The sequence below is a fragment of the Penicillium canariense genome (assembly GCF_028826845.1).
Source record: "Penicillium canariense strain IBT 26290 chromosome Unknown utg000004l_segment0_segment0, whole genome shotgun sequence".
Taxonomy (NCBI): domain Eukaryota; kingdom Fungi; phylum Ascomycota; class Eurotiomycetes; order Eurotiales; family Aspergillaceae; genus Penicillium; species Penicillium canariense.
The window spans coordinates 2666425-2682552 of NW_026622731.1; the positions used below are offsets into that span (position 1 = coordinate 2666425).

General features: G+C 53.0%; 7 protein-coding genes across 7 annotated transcripts; 4 read left to right on the forward strand and 3 right to left on the reverse strand.

Moving 5' to 3' along the window:
- Positions 1-1613: 1613 nt before the first annotated feature.
- On the reverse strand, positions 1614-1931 carry N7482_007285 (glutaredoxin family protein; the record flags this gene model as incomplete). The annotated part of the gene is made up of 1 exon (XM_056689410.1): positions 1614-1931. One exon carries the CDS (start codon positions 1929-1931, stop codon positions 1614-1616), a length of 318 nt encoding a protein of 105 aa, XP_056541839.1.
- Positions 1932-2724: 793 nt separating this feature from the next.
- On the forward strand, positions 2725-2934 carry N7482_007286 (uncharacterized protein; the record flags this gene model as incomplete). The annotated part of the gene is made up of 1 exon (XM_056689411.1): positions 2725-2934. One exon carries the CDS (start codon positions 2725-2727, stop codon positions 2932-2934), a length of 210 nt encoding a protein of 69 aa, XP_056541840.1.
- A 1580-nt stretch (positions 2935-4514) lies between these two features.
- On the reverse strand, positions 4515-5900 carry N7482_007287 (uncharacterized protein; the record flags this gene model as incomplete). The annotated part of the gene is made up of 4 exons (XM_056689412.1): positions 4515-5174; positions 5244-5378; positions 5466-5538; positions 5884-5900. The coding sequence occupies 4 exons, from the start codon at positions 5898-5900 to the stop codon at positions 4515-4517; spliced, it is 885 nt and encodes a 294-aa protein (XP_056541841.1).
- Positions 5901-6386: 486 nt separating this feature from the next.
- Positions 6387-7102, forward strand: N7482_007288 (uncharacterized protein; the record flags this gene model as incomplete). The annotated part of the gene is made up of 4 exons (XM_056689413.1): positions 6387-6404; positions 6468-6488; positions 6544-6761; positions 7084-7102. 4 exons carry the CDS (start codon positions 6387-6389, stop codon positions 7100-7102), a joined length of 276 nt encoding a protein of 91 aa, XP_056541842.1.
- Positions 7103-7905: 803 nt separating this feature from the next.
- Positions 7906-8390, reverse strand: N7482_007289 (uncharacterized protein; the record flags this gene model as incomplete). The annotated part of the gene is made up of 2 exons (XM_056689414.1): positions 7906-8158; positions 8365-8390. The coding sequence occupies 2 exons, from the start codon at positions 8388-8390 to the stop codon at positions 7906-7908; spliced, it is 279 nt and encodes a 92-aa protein (XP_056541843.1).
- A 476-nt stretch (positions 8391-8866) lies between these two features.
- N7482_007290 (cysteine and histidine-rich domain-containing protein) lies at positions 8867-10073 on the forward strand (the record flags this gene model as incomplete). Its single annotated transcript, XM_056689415.1, has 3 exons — positions 8867-8972; positions 9140-9668; positions 9761-10073. 3 exons carry the CDS (start codon positions 8867-8869, stop codon positions 10071-10073), a joined length of 948 nt encoding a protein of 315 aa, XP_056541844.1.
- Positions 10074-12272: 2199 nt separating this feature from the next.
- On the forward strand, positions 12273-13933 carry N7482_007291 (putative ethanolamine kinase; the record flags this gene model as incomplete). Its single annotated transcript, XM_056689416.1, has 5 exons — positions 12273-12452; positions 12540-12651; positions 12817-13235; positions 13328-13674; positions 13759-13933. The coding sequence occupies 5 exons, from the start codon at positions 12273-12275 to the stop codon at positions 13931-13933; spliced, it is 1233 nt and encodes a 410-aa protein (XP_056541845.1).
- Positions 13934-16128: the final 2195 nt, after the last annotated feature.

Sequence of the window (16128 nt, forward strand, 5' to 3'; positions counted from 1 at the left end):
AAGACGACTTCCATGAGTAGAGATCACTCTTCACTTTGAGAAATAATTAATCTCTATTTGATGCCTTTGAACGGCGGGTACCCTGTTTGGGATTCCAAGTTCCACCTTCACATTCATAAGATCCCACACAACCCAATAAAGTCGAGCACAGGCATCGGATGAACCGGAAATGCTGGTGACCTATCCCTTGTTTTTCTTATTTGGGCTTTCAAGGACTATCGTGAGGCTCGTCTAGATTAAATTGCTTCTTAGTCGAGTATTTCGGGCGTGGTTGGCATCAGCCTAAATCCTTGTTGTCGCCGGTTTGCCTTGGATCAATGACCGGTTTAGGCCCCATCGTAAACCATTGGCTCTATTGGTGACCTACTATCTTTAGGTATGAACTGTGGTGATTTTTCGAGATGACCAATGATAAAATAAAATCCATACGTGGGTCTTCGCGCGGCATTGAGAATCGCCATTGTTCGGGGCACGGAAGGTTGTGCCGAGCACGGGTCGAGCAGTCGCCTCCACACCTTACTGACGGAACATTGCAAATCTCTCACTTATACCCCTCAATGGCACTTAATATCATGTCTCGCCTCAAGTCACTGCGTATATTTGAGAATGGGCCAATGACTAGAAGAGAAGAAGAAGAAAAACGTTAGAATACTGTGTGGGCAACGCTCTTGCTCCATCACGTAATATATATATTTTCTGGGTAGATATCCTCTAAGCCCACATATGAACTAGAAGAGAAGCTATTCAAATAAACAAGCAGTTCAGGTGCACGCTTTTTGCTGCGAGAGAAATTTCTATATGGAATGAAAGCCACTGAGGGCCAGCAAGAGCTTGAGCGTAGGGCCTCCTGGGTTGCCAGTCGTCTATTCTATGATGTGAAGCTGTTGGATATGACCGGCTGAGATATGGTGAAAGGAAAACATTTCATAAAAGCATAACATTGGCCGCAATGATGGGCGTTTAGTCACATATTTGGTTTAGTAGAGGGTTGCGACATGAGTGACATGAGTAACATGGCCTAAGCACCCCTACACGGTCTCTTACCCGCCTAGAAAATTAAACATGAGCAGAAATGGAAAAAAACCAAGACAACTCTTCATTGATACCGCGACAGATTCACCTGTCCAGTATGGATTGGATCGACCGTACAGCAATGGCGCCGGGCTTGGACTACTGCACATCAATCAATCGAGGTGGCCCACCGTCCCTTCGGCCTGATCCCTAGAGGTCTGAAGCGCGTTTGCGGTATCGGCATTGGGAAGACAAAAGGCACGGTGGAACCAATTTGCCAATAGTGAAATAGTGAGGTAGCTGCAAGGATTCTGGGCAAGGAAGAGAGCGTAGGCAGAATTTGCAGCAAGTGGTCAGGCCCTACACTTCCAGCACTCGTCGGTACTGGTTGGCTGCACTGCCCTCTCCTAGCCATTCCATCAACCAGATGGCTATTTCTGCCTCCCAAACCACTCGATCATGCCTTGCATCGGGTACCTGCAGTGGGGAGTGAAGCCCAGGGAGGTGGGTGGGTGTGCACGCATTCACTCTTCCGACCCCAGCCGCAGGTCATATCGGGTTTAAATCTCTTATGAGTTCGGAAGAATTTAACCGGGGGGAGGTTAATTCTCTGCCTCGTTGACCAATTGCTCAACTTCCTGCTCGGTCCATCGATGGAACAGCTTCCGCGCGTCGGAGAGCTCGGCCTCCTTGGGCAGCCCATCTTTCACCGCCTGTGCGTGTAGAACGGGAACATCAAACTCGTAAACATCCTTCCAGGACTTGTTGGCAGCATCCATGATGTCTTTCTCCACGTATTCAAAGGGCCGGCGCTTCTGGAGCTGGACAACAGTATGCTTCGCGGTGTCGCATAGGCCGCACCCGGCACGGGTGAACAAGGTCAATCGAGCTTGACCGAGAAGGATGCGTGTGGGAAACATGGTGGAATGGACGACAGAGGGAAAGCACGGATGTGGTTGATTTTGTTTGCGTCGGTCAAAAAGGGGCGAGGTGTTGCGTTTGAAAGGAACCAAAACGACAAACCAAAAAAAATTGGACATACCTGGAGGGGATCGAACCCTCGGTCTTCCCTTCACCGATGCGTGGCAATAGGAGAGGGACGCCGTACCAATTGGGCACAGGTAGATAGTCTGTTGTTTGCGTTGGTCAAAAACAACCCCAAAAAAGACATACCTGGAGGGGATCGAACCCTCGGTCTTCCCTTCACCGATGCGTGGCAATAGGAGAGGTTCGACCCCTATGTTAGTCTAATTTTTTTTTTGGGAGGATTTATATATGGCTAGGTGCCTACAGAGCATTTATTTTTTATTATTTCACAAAGAGAGTGAAGGGCTTATTTGGTTATAGGGATGCTCTACTAGCTAACTAAGTAAGATGCGACTGTGTATATTCAACTATAGTATAAAATAGAAATCGTATCATATACTTGCAGCCGTGGCCTAGTCGTCAGGGCATCCGTCTCCTATTTAAGGTTCTTCAACGGAAGGTCCCGGGTTCAAATCCCGGCGGTTGTGTTTTTGAATGATAAGACTACCTAACTTGGTTCGAAGGTCTCGACCCAAAACCTAACTAGGACCCAATGCTGGGGGAACTTCAACCTCTCACATCCCACATCCCACATCCTCTTTCTGCAGCAGTTCGTGCCAACTCTTGATGGCGTAACCAACTTTGCGCCTTGGCTTCAGTATCTTACGCTCCCTGGAACCCATGCAAATGAGGATCATCAAGGGCGAGGAGGACATGCCTTCGCTACCTGACAAGATCATCCACAACGTGGATAAAGCGCGGGCAGCACTCGGCCGCGCGCTTTGCATAGCTCCCGAATCCGTATCCGAGAAGACAATCACGGAATTTCTGAGCTTCTGGAACTTTCGGGACAACGCTGAGCTTGACCAGCGTTTTCAAAGCAAGGTGGCCAACTAGAGGAAAGCTCCGGCCTGCCTTCGGGCTACACTCGGTGAAGAAGCGAAGACGCTCATCCAAAACATCGACAGTCCCCCAGAGGCATTCAAGAAAATCAGGCTCTTCTACCGCCAGCCTAGACATTCACCCATACCGTGGACTCGACTTTGGCAGCACTTAGCCGCGCGCTTTGCGTAGCACCCGATTCTATATCCGAGAAGACAATCACGGAATTTCTGAGCTTTTGGAACTTCCGGGACAACGCTCAGCTTAACCAGCTTTTTCGGGCAGTACTCAGCCGCGCGTTTTGCGTAGCACCCTGATTGCCAACTAATCACTCTCGTTCTATTGCTTTTCCATAACGGGGGGTGCTTTTTGCGGATAAAAACAGTAATGGGTATAGCTCAAGGATAGTGTTAAAACAACAGACTATTTGTACCTGTGGCCAAGTGGTACGGCGTCCCTTGATTGATGATGATGATGATGATGATGATGATGATGATGATGATGATACTCTATTAACCTGATGCAGCCTAACTAGTGTCGTATGGCTATGCAGGCGCTTCCTCCGGCGGAAGGAAGAGCATTCCGAACGCCAGCCCACGCGCATGAAACAGTAGATACATAAGAAACGGCGTTCTGCCATAGTAAATCCCCCAAAACCAATGTAATAACGGTAACCAAACGCCCATTGTGTGTCCCACGGCCCTCAGATCTCCCTCAGTCTGGCCGCCTGTCTCTCCTGTGTCTCCATCCCCGGCCAGTCGCTGGCACTCTCATCCTCCTGCTTCGTTCTCTGTTGATCGTGGTTCGGGGTCATTCTGATGTTTTCCACCAGTTATCGACGCGGCGATGTAGTCCCCCACGACCTCTCGGTGGGCCGTGGTTTTGTCGTTCCTTATACCCATCGTCTCCACCACCTGTATCCTTGCCAGTTACCCTGGCGGTTCGTTGTCTTCGCTCTCTGAGGGCTCTGGCTCCACGTGCCGGAACTGCCCCAGAAGGCCTGGGTACGGCGTCCCTAGATTGTAGGTTCGACCCTTATGTCGGTCACAAGACTGTCGCACCGTTATCAACACTCATTTCCTTCGATCGTCGGCAAGGCACACGTACAATCATTCTTGCCAACTAATCACTCTCGTTCCATGGTTTTCCACAAGGGGGAGGAACCATACGCGGCGCTCATGCTGGTTTGAATGTTCTCCAGTCACGTTTTCCGCACCTCGGACCGATAAAGTTGAGTCAGACCAAGCGATGACGCTGGAAGTTAGTAATCGGGAATAATTCAATGCAGTAGCGCAAGACCTACCTCGAATTTTCTCTCCTCGCTCTCATCAGTCAAGGTTGCGGAGAATATCCGACAGACGAGGCTCCTCTTGGCTTCATCCCAACATAGGGACTACTGGACTCCAGCACCACGTTGAGGTGAGAGCCATCAGCGCTGGAGGTCTAAGAATATTAGCACTATAAACAATAGATATTACCAATAAGACTACGTTTTGCTAGAATATTCGCGCGTCAGCATCGCTAAGTAAATGCTCGTTAGCACGCAAGCGAAAGAACAAAACAAACAATATTCTCGGCGGGAGACTTAGCTCTGGTTATCTTGAGCTAACGACCGGAGGATTCCCTTCGACTTTTCCACGGAATACGCATGTCGACAGCCAAAAAAGGCCCTGCTCATGCTCGGCTTCTATAGCCTTGGCAACCGTAGTCGAAAATATAGGGAACATAAACCCACGATGTCGATTCTTATAGTGGAGGCGCAACGCCGACGGTTTCGCGTGTCGCGTTGTAAATTCGCACCCCGGATATCGACAGAAACGTTCACCGCGATAGAACGTGGGTGAGTCAATGTTGATTCTCGGCAATCCCGGGGCCTCTTCCTCTGTCAACGCCTCGTATGACTTGACGGCGCCCCCGCTCAGGATTGGAACCTGTGTCGGGTCGACTGTCCGCCGGCGCTTGCTTATAGGCTGATTGGCAGAGGGGGCTTCACGGTCCGGATTGCTCGAGCAAGTCTTCTCGTGTCGAACCGAAGTGTCTTTCCGAGCATATGTTTTCCCACAATATCGACACGTTTTCGAAACTTTATCGGCCTGCTTTGCTTCCTCGGACTCTAACGCCTGGTGCTCTCTATACCGATACGTGCGGAGGCCCGCCGCAGTAGAAAAGACGGCATTACACCCTTCGACGACGCATACATGGCGGGTTTCTTTTGCCCACCGGTGCGTATTGCGTTCGTATGTGAGTTCCCGGAGCTATAATTGGTATCAGGTTAGCCATTGTATAGTAAGCAAGATCTCTACTAAAGGAAGCACAGCACTTACGAGTTCGAAATCGTGTGACAGCCTCAGCTTAGCTGCGGCAATAGCGGGAATCAACTCGAGAAATCGTTTAGTCGACCATTGAAATTCGACGTTCGGATCCTCCGGGTCAAGGTCTCCCGCCCAGACGGCGCATACCTAGAGGGGATCCACGTCGTAGAAACAAGGGTAAGGAATCCTTTCCTCCCAACGATCAATATCCACAGATAAAATCCGCAGACATACAGAAACATTCTCTGGCCGAAGCGCGAAAAGCTTCTGGAACGCTCCTTGGTTGGTAGTAAGACCATCCCAACCACTTACAACGAGCAAGATATCCTGATTATATTGCTGGGCCTAACTGAAAAGATCGGTGAAATATTTCATCACTTCTCCTTCCGGTCTAAATGGAGAGTTCGACTGCAAAATGAACACGAATAATTCAACGGAACAACCATTAAACTAGTCAGGGAACGTAACCTCGTGATGCTCTTTCACAGGCTCGAGAGATCGGAGCAACCAATCTCTTTTCTCGTGCGTAGGGCCATCAGCTGTGCTGGCTCGAGCAACAAAAACGATGATTGGGTTTTGCAAGTTCATGATGGACAGTGAGTACAAGGAGTGTTGAAGACCAGCTGAAGTGCGCGATGAGATTACTACGTACGCCTGCCTTCGGATCATGTGGACGCAAGGTTGTGCCTTCCTAAAGTAGCACCTTCCTTATTAATGGTCGTCCACCATCTCTGGAAGGCCTCGTGATCAAGGTCGCGCGCCTTTCCCTCTCATCCTCTCCCACTCTCCACTCTCCACCTCTCTTCCTTCAAGCTTTTCTTGCCTCTGTGGCTATTATACTACAAATACAAGCAATTTTTCAAGATCCTGAAACAAGAACAAGTCTTAGAGATGGCCAGACGGCGTGGCAAGGGGGCCAAAAAGGTAGCGTACTGAGAGTTCCCATCTTCCAGCTTCTTGAGTCACTCCCAGCTCTGCTGGGTGTTGATCACTCCCAGCTCTGCTTGGTGTTGACATAAGATGGCCGTGATTTACTGTTTCCATACTGATGTGGAGATGTAGCAGAACAATAATAGGGCACATACGTGCCATGTTTGTGGAAAACGCGGCCATGTAAAGGCCAATTGCTCGCTCGCCCTCGTGGCGTCGATTTTCATGCGGATGCATGAAGCTGTAAGTAGACACCTCGATAATGTAACTGCAAGTACTTCCGTGGCTGTATTAACATGCGTATAGGGCGTCTCGCCAGATGATTACGTTCGTTGATCAAATATCATTGAAACCCGTTCGTTGCTCTGACGATGGAGTATAGCTTGCCCGCCGTCCGTCGCGTGCGCCTCCCTCGGCCATCGCGGCCATTGCCTCCGCCCCCGCCGCCGCGGACGCGGCCTCCGTCGACCCGGTCGACCCGGTCGACCCCGTCGACCCTGATGAGGTCGAAGAGGAGGAGGAGGAGGACGAGGAGGAGGAGGAGGATGGAGGGGCCGATGAGGCCCAGGGCCATGCCGATGCCCCCCTCGAGGCCCGAATGTACGTAATATTCTTGAGCAATGCGTCCCTCTTCCGATGCCGTTCCGATGCCATTCGCTTCTTGCCTTCATGTACACCACTCAATATCCTGGCCTTCTTGTTGTCTCTTCTGCTGTCCGTCTTTCTCTGCTGTTCTGCGGCTGCTGCTCCGCGTTTCCTCTTCGCACTGTCTCGTCCACTCATCCATCTCAGCCCTCACTCTACACCTCTTCCTTATACTCTGTTCTGTCGATCTGTCATGGCCTTCGCATCTTTTGTGTTTTGTCTCTATTCTATGTTCTTCATTTTGCCTCTGGTGACTATCATGAACTAACCTAAATAGCACCCCCAATGACAACTAGATGCTCTGTTCTTCCGCCCCCCCCCCATCCCTTTTTTTTTCACTTTTTTTCTCTTTTCTTTCTCTTTTCTTTATATAGATACTCTACTCATTCTCAAGAACTGTAGAGGTTATCTTGTCTTATTCTCCATACTCCTAGATTTCCTGCTTTATAGATATGATATAGAGAATATTGTATTACCCAGATTACTACAGTAGTACCCATCTTCCGAAGAGAAGTACTTCGTTATAGGAAGCTAGGTAGTAGCCGGCGGTAGAGGATAAGATAACAAGTGCTTCGCGTCGTAGGAAGCTTTTCACCCATGCAGACCATCGTTTAGCTAGAGTTCGGTGTCTAGGCTAGCGGTAGAAGAGCCTGATTTTCTTGAATGCCTCGGGGGGACTGTCGACGTTTTGGATGAGCGTCTTCGCTTCTTCACCAAGTATAGTAGGCCAGAGCTTTCCTCTAGTTGGCTATCTTGCTTTGAAAAAGCTCGTCAAGCTAAGCGTTATCCCGGAAGTTCCAAAAGCTCAGAAATTCCGTGATCGCCTTCTCGGATATGGATTCGGGTACCATACAAAGCGCGCGGCTGAGTGCTGCCCGCGCTTCATCTACGGTGTGGGTGATCTTGTTAGATGGTAATGGCGCGTCCTCCTCGCCCTTGAGGATCCGCATTTTAACGGGTTCCAGGGAGCGCGTGAGGTACACAAGTCAGATTTCAAAAATGGTAGTTTCCGACCTTGATCAAGTCAACTTATCCCCACAGTTCCGGCACTTGGTGACCTGACGATCGTAAGGCAGTCCAGCATTGGTTAATCACTCTTCTATAAATCTCCTGCCTGCGGTAGGGGAGGTAGCATCGCCTGCGTAAGCTGGGGGTCGTGTTTGGGCATAGGCGGCTGAGGAATGGCTTGCTGGAGATCGGCGACGATACGCTCCAGCTGCTCTAGGCGGCGATCCTTCTCCTGGACCTCGCGACGCAGTCGCTTGACTTCATTGTGAAGATCATCGCCATTCTCGTCGGGATCGGGAAGGTCGCCATTAGGCGATTCGTCGTCTTGATGTTGGCGCTGGGGACTGGTTCATCCCGCTTGCAAGCAGGACCGTGCCGAGGTTCAGAAGACTGAGATAAAGTACAGTAACTATGAGACCCTAGGCCACCGCGTCCGCGACTGCAAAGAAAAGCGACGCAGCAAGTACGGCTGCCGTAACTGCGGGTATGTTCTGTTCCCTACCCCTATCCAAGGTCCACAAGCCTAACGATACACAAGGCTCGAGACTACCCGGAGGCGCCTGCTGTAACCGACATCGAATGCCGTCGATATAATGAAGGTAATATTACGAATCCTATGTTCTCTTATTATTCAAAAACATAACCGCCGGGGGCTACTGCGTCCGCGACTGCAAAGAAAAGCGACGCAGTAAGTACGGCTGCCGTAACTACGGGTATAAATTAGTAGGCAGGCATTAGATGCAAAAAAGATTGACCGACGCCGGGGTCGAACCTGCAATCTCTTGGGACGCCGTACCACTTGGCCACAGGTACAGATAATCTGTAATTCTAGAGTGTCCTTGAACTCTGCCCATTCCTATTTCCGTCCGCAAAAAGCAACCCCGTCATGGAAAGGCAATGGAACCTTCGAGCTTCGGCTAAACCGAGTTGGGCGGCCGTTTGCTCGCCCATGCGCTTTGGTGATATACTCTCAGACTGATCCCTCTCCTCTGCTCCTTCACGGGCCCGACTACCTTTGCTCGATCTCTCTGTTCGGCCGTTCACTACACACCATGACCGGCAAGTGCGTTCACAAGGGATGTGAGAAGACGTTCGCGGACCCGCAGGAAGCCTGCGTGTATCATCCGGGTCCCCCAGTGTTTCACGAGGGCCAGAAGGGTAGGTACTTTGGGTGCTGGAGCTATTCCCGATCTGTCTCATTTCGTTCGATCTCGTTCACTCTATAATTTGAGCTTGTTGTGCCCTCATGTTCTGCGCTTCTGCTTTGCTGCGATCGTAGCTGTCACCCTCACTTGACCCCGCAACTTGAGGCTAAACTGCTCCAGGCTGGAAATGCTGCAAACCCCGCGTCTTGACCTTCGAGGAATTCCTCGCCATCCCGCCCTGCACCACGGGCAAGCACTCCACTGTCGACGATACACCTGTCCCGGAGCCTGCAAAGGCCACTGAGGAAATCCCCGCTCCTGCGCCCGCACCTGCCGCCGTTGAGACGACCAAGCTCCCGGAGCGCCATGCCATTTCCCCCGCCATCGCGCCTCCCACGCCCCCCGAAAAGCCGGTTGTGGATGAGCCTGACTCGGATGATCCGGAGCTAGAGATCCCCGCCAATGCGACATGCCGCCGGAGAGGTTGCGGTGCTACGTTTACTGGGTCGACAGCTCGGGATGAGGAGAAATGTGTGCACCACCCGGGACAGCCCGTCTTCCACGAGGGCAGCAAAGGGTGGTCGTGTTGCAAGCGGCGCGTGCTGGAGTTTGACCAGTTCTTGAAGATCCCCGGCTGCACGGAGAAGACAAGGCACATGTTTGTGGGCAAGCCGAAAGCGCCAGGCGAGGAGAAGGTCGATTCGGTCCGGTACGTCCAAGTTCATCGAGCGGCGACAGCAGCGCCCCAATTCCATGCAGTTCCAGACCATCCAGCTGACCGAGCAATCATCCGGCCCCTAGGAGCGATTTCTACCAGACCCCCTCCTCCGTGACCGTCTCGCTCTACCTGAAGAAAATTGACAAGGAGCGCGCCCGCGTCGACCTCGCGGCGAACACCATTACCTTCGACCTTCCCACCATCGACAACAAACGCTACCAGGATACGTATAACCTGTTTGCCCCGATTGATTCGGAGAAGTCGTCGTTCCGCGTGCTGGGCACCAAGCTGGAGCTGACACTGCACAAGGCGGACGGCACCAGCTGGCCCGTGCTGCGCAGCGACGACAAGTGGTCTGGCGAGCGCATCCAGATTGGCAATGCCGGACGGGCCTAAGGCTTGAGTTGGCTAGCGTATAACTAGAGGGGAGGACCAGGATATAAAAGCTGAGTTTTGATTGTGATTTCTCACTTGATGCTGCTCCATAATGGGGATGACTAGGGCCAGTTGATAGCTCATCAATGAATGTGATTAACCTGTTTTTGAGTGCACCTTTCCGGCAGCTTGCTGGGCAGCTTTCTGTACGCTGGCCTCGAGTTTCGTCCAATTTTACCGATCCCTGAAGCATCCATCTACAAGGGATCACTCAGACCCGAGTTGTCGGTGAAAGAAAGAAATAGAGGGAAAGTGAGCCTCCATAGACTTCCCGTGAAAGCCAAGGCCGCAGTAGTTCCTTGATATATCCTTCCCATGCCCTTGGAACTCGGTACTACTCTGGCCGCCGCAACTCTTGCCTTACGCAGGCCCTAAGCAGCTTGACAAGTGTTTAGACCCAGCAGACTTAAACCTACCAGCACCTCTACCCACGTCTGTATAAGCCAAGGACTGTCTTTCAGCGAAGCTTGAAGCTTTACCCGGGCCGATGTTCCCCAGAATTTTTCCGCATACGGGAACTGTCCACGCTTTGAGGCTTGCTTAGAGCTATCTGCGATAAACGGCATGACCCACCAAGCGCATCGGAACGAAGCGAGGATTGGATTATCGTCAAGACCACGCACCGGAGGCAACCTAAGGGAGCCTGGCAAAGCGAGACTGCAAGGACGCAAGAGCCTCCCATTCACAGTGCCAACAACCACAACCAAGACGATTGGCGTGGTTGAGGACCTCGGGTTTGAAAGCTTTTAAGAGACTACGTATGGAATTGGAACGATCTGCGATCCACCGAGGATGCACATCGTCCACAACACACAAATCAACCCAAAATTTGAAAAAAGGAGTGTATCGCCCCTTCCACAGCTGACGCGCATGGAGCTCCCGTGAGGGAACCCTAGCACAGCCATATAGAGAGACGAACGTTGTTCTCTGGGGCCGGGAACGGAAGGAAACCCATGGGGGAAAAACCCAGGATAACCCTCAGCAAGCCACCGTAGTGGAGCCACAGGATTGTTTACATATATTGTAGATATAGTAAACCTCTACTGATGATAGAGAAGAAAAGAAAAAAACAAGCAAAGGCTGGCGGGCGGTGCGCGTATTTAAAGAAAAAAATCCCGAATTGCGCTAGTGCTGATTGGGCAATACGGAATATTATTCCCCCGACCAGCGTCGATTGGGAAAGTAGGGCAAGGAGCTGTTAGGGCTTATGAGGACCAGGTGACTTTGTCGCTCAGGCTCGCATGTGATGGCCCCACAGTGGAGTCGGCCAGAGCCAAGTTGGCTTGGTCGGCTTTCGTCGGCTTAGTTGGCTGTTGGTGCTGGCTTTTTTATCTGCCTTTCAGAGCGGTCAAGCGCCCCCCTGGGAGCAAAAGTGTACATAGAAACGTCCACGATCTGGCCCTGTACAACATTGAGATCGATATACTATGTACTATATGCGATATACATGTGTCTTCCCTCGTCCCATGCCCCAATGCCCCAATGCTCCAATGCCATAGTTCCCTAGAGGATCCCCCTTTTCTGTGGTTACATTCAACATGTGGGAAGTGGACAGGTTTCCGTCAAAATGACCGCCTTTTTGATTCGTATCTTAGCCTCTTTTCCAGACTCTTTCCCTCTCCTCCACCTATCAGACTGTTGCGAGCCTGGGGCCTCCGGACGTGTCTTCCAATCAAGGTGCGGAAGCACGAGACCATCCGCGCCCTCTGTTATCTCATTTCCCCCCTCCAGATGTGACCGTTCTTTGACTTACACCATACAAACTAGCTTTTGCCACCCCCCAATCAGCCGTGCCGCCGGCTCCCCTTTTGGGCCCTTCCCATGCGACCTCCTTCCCCATAGAAAGAAGAGATTTGTTCCATTTGTCCAATGTTCTGCCATATTTAGTCCTTGGTCCCCCGTTTCTTATCCTGCAGATCTCCCGTTTCCATCTTTCTTCGCCACGCTCCAAGAAACTGTTGAAGCCGCGACAGCCCTGTCTCCAATCTCCGTTTGAATCTGCTCGACCCCACAGACCCTGAGATTTTACTTTTAAGGCGTGGTCCCCAGGCGACCCCTGTCCGAGACCTCCTGCCAACGCCAACGGCACATTCCTACCACTGCGACGGCTTCCTCCGCTTCCGCTCCTCTCCCCGTCTGAATTGCACTCCGACACCCAGCATGGGCTCGACCGACAACGTGAACGGGGCCTCGACGGCCCTGCGCTACATACCGCTCTCCTACAGCCCCGCCGACTCCCAGGCCTCCGCCTTGCGCTTGATTTTGACCCTCTTCCCTCACTGGGAGGGCCCAGGCAATAAGATCGAGTTCGTGCGATTCACCGACGGCATTACCAACACGGTGCGTCCCTGTCTCACCGGCGCAGACTCGCCTTCTTCCGCTGTGAATGCTTCCCCCGCGGTACAATGACTGACTCCGCTGGTGCAGCTCCTGAAAATCATCAATCGCAAGCCTGGCTTGACGGATGAGCAGATAGACCATGATGCGGTACTGATGCGCGCGTACGGAAATGGCACAGAGATCCTTATAGACCGTGAAAGTACGAGAATTCCAGGACTCCTCCCCTCCAAATGCGACCCCCGCCCCCTGTTACCCTCCCTCCCCTCCATGCGACATGCTCCGTAACATGTCACCAACCCCTTCTCTCTCCACATCCATGGCTGCCCAGTGCGACTTCCGCTAAAAGTAGACACCTTGCATTTAGGAGAAACCACATCCCACGCCCTCCTCGCCAGCCGCGGCCTCGCCCCTCCCCTCCTCGCGCGGTTCAAAAACGGCCTCCTTTACCGCTTCATCCGCGGCAGGCCCTGCGGCCACGAAGATCTGGTGACCCCTCCCATCTTCCGCGGTGTGGCGCGCAAGCTCGCACAGTGGCATGCCGTACTTCCCAACAACGGTGCCGGTTCTGCGCCTACGAACGGAGTTGCGGACAAGCACGATCTTGATTTCACGCCAATCCAACCGCGCCGTGCAGGCCCCTCCATGTGGGCAGTCCTCCAGCGGTGGATCGCCGCCCTACCGATAACCACGCCCGAGCAGCGGTCTCGGCGGTTGAGCCTGCAGAAGGAACTTCAGTGGGTTGTGGGCCAGCTCGACGATGGCGTGGGCATTGGTGAAGACGGCGTACGACCCCCCTTGCAGACCCATATCTGCCTCCCCCTCCATTTTCTCTATATGGCGCACAGAGTCACTGACTTTCTATTTCTTCTGCATAGCTTGTTTTCTCGCACTGTGATCTCCTGTGCGCCAATGTGATCGTCCTGCCCGATGACGAGGGCGTGCAGAATGCCGACGATGACGTCGCCCCGGTCAACTTCATCGATTACGAGTACGCGGTTCCCGCCCCGGCAGCCTTCGACATTGCCAACCACCTGGCCGAGTGGATCGGCTACGACTGCGACTACAAGATGATCCCCACCCGCTCGGTCCGTCGCCAATTTCTCACCGAGTATACCAAGAGCTACTGCCAGCACCGCGGACTCGGCGCCTCATCGGAGGCCGAGATTGTCGACCGCTTATACCAGGACGTGGACCGCTTCCGCGGCTTTCCTGGGCTCTATTGGTAAGTGGCCTCATCTTTTCAAAAGATGTCTCCCCTTGCTTACGGCACACGATGAAACTCGTGCTGACTCTGTTTGGTTCTCAGGGGCGTGTGGGCTCTGATCCAGGCCCAGATTTCCCAGATTGACTTCGACTATGCCAACTACGCTGAGCTGCGACTTGGCGAATACTGGGCGTGGAAACGTGAGGTTGACGGCAGCCGGAAGCAAGCCGGCGAAGAACTGCCCCTCCGCGAGCAGCGGTGGGCGCAGGAGGCATGAGGCATGAATAACATGCCCCTCCTCACAAATGGCCTGCCTATGCCTCCACCATCGCCCCGCCCACTGCTCCTCTTCTCCCTTCCTTCCTAGCTTGCAGGCCTCTTCTCGGACTTGACGACTCTTCTTCTTCCTCTTTCTCCTCCTCCCCTTTGCCTCTTGCATCTCGCATTTGCATTTGCATCACCATCCCATCTGACCCAGCGGCACATAAGCCAGCAGTGGGCCTCGCTCGCCACCCCAAACCCCTCCCTTTCCACGCTCGTCACGACCTGCATGAGCTGCGGTCAACTGACGCATGTGTTTTTGCCGCTGGGCCACCCCCGTCCTCTTGAGTCTCAGCGTCCTCGCGCCCAGTTGATGGACCCGCGATGACGCCGGCAGTCTACATCCTCCCTCTCCACCCGGTGGAGAGGGCTGGTGTTGGCAGTCACGCCCAGCAGCGTCTAGTGCGGTTGTCTCCGGCAGGGCCAATGAGTGCGGCAAAGGGGAGCCACGTGCATCGGTGGAGCGGGTGAGGAGGCCCGCTACAGGGCTTTTCTGCATTGCGACGTCATTTGTGGTCTTCAACGACGGTGTTGGGCTTTGAAATTATGGGTTTCGATTGATATGCCATGTGTTGCCTTTTCCTTTTTTTGCATGTTTTCCCCCCCCCCTTTCTTTCTCTTTTACTCGCTGCACATAGTGTTTGCTGACTTGTCGGAGGATCTGCGATCATTTCTATCTACCCCGCTGAAGACATAGCAATACATGGAGCCCTTGACTTGACTAGCTAGGTTAATCATAATATTCTGAGTCTTCGATCGTTCTTATTGTGGCTCCTTTGTTTATCCGGTCCTTTCTCACGACCCTGCCTAGGATTTATCACGCCTTGGCAGGATAACTCTTGCAGCCTCCGTGCGTCACCCCGCACGGTAATCTGCCCCAGGACCAATGAGCTGACCAGCTAGCATACGCCAGCATATACTAGTAGCGAGGACCCGCCTAGACGATCATACTCAAATGGATCATTGGTATGATCCATCCCAATCCCCTCCCAAGTCTGTCTTAAATCATACGGAAACATAGGCCGCATCGCAAGGAACAGCCAACACCATTGAACGCCCCACGGTCCACAGCTGGCGTCCGCGAGCCCGGCATAGCGCCAAGCGTGCCGTGCGCTTCCAGCCCGGCGCCTGTGTAGTCAGGCGCGGCATGCTCTGCTGTAGCGCTGTGCGGCCGCTGGAACTATAGCTGGAACTATAGCTGGTTCGGGAAGCGGCGCGTGCCGGGAGGCGAAGTGGTCGCCAACGGCAATCGTGTCGAGGAGGGTGATAAAGCGGTGGATGAGGGATGTGGTCTGCGTGCGTGTACCGCGATGGGGAGATCGCGCCTGCGGGCGTGAGCTTTGTACAGAACGGCTGGGTAATGGATTTCGCCGAGTCCGATAGTAAGCTGCTGACCTAGTCTGGTGTGATAAAAGGTAGAGGGAGGTCACGGTAGGGTGCTTACAGGTAGAAAGCGCGCCGGCATATATCGCAGATGTGTCTCGCGTCAAAGTCCTCCGTGAAGACTCGCAGGAGCGACTCCAACGCATCGAGAGCGTCATAGTTCTGATGTGTGCCTGTGCTTGCCGTCGTCCGGTCTGGAAAGTCGAGATCACTGCATGGCCATTACCCCCGGCCCGTGTATCCCGCGGCGTGACTGGGGAAGCTCGGTCCAGAACAGCCTAGAACGCAAAGGCGTTGATGTAGAGACGCAGATAGTCTTGCATCGGAGCCAAACAGCTCCGCAGCGGCTTGAAGGCCGCGATCGAGCTTCGCGTGCTGCCACACGCTCATCGCTCTGCTCGTGTCATGGATGGTACTTGGCATAGTCTCAAGAAAAGTCAAGAATTTCCCTTGTCGTAATGTGAGGAAAGTATACTCACACGTCCGGCCGAGGCGTTCCCACTGCGCCTCGTCGGTCAAGCATATTACATTCGCCGTGGAACCCGCTATCCTCTAGACTTAATCGATCCGCAAGTCTAACTGCACGTCCTAGGGTTGACCATGCAGCTTCGCCGCTGCCATCATCGGGCCTGGCCGTAGTTGACCAGCGTCCAGTGGCTGAGGAGTAGAGCTGGCTGCCTAACTTTGTTGCGACTAAGGCTAGACCTAACACGTTCTTGGGACAGTATTTACTACAGGTCCTTCCGTTTGTGACGATAATTTTCGCTA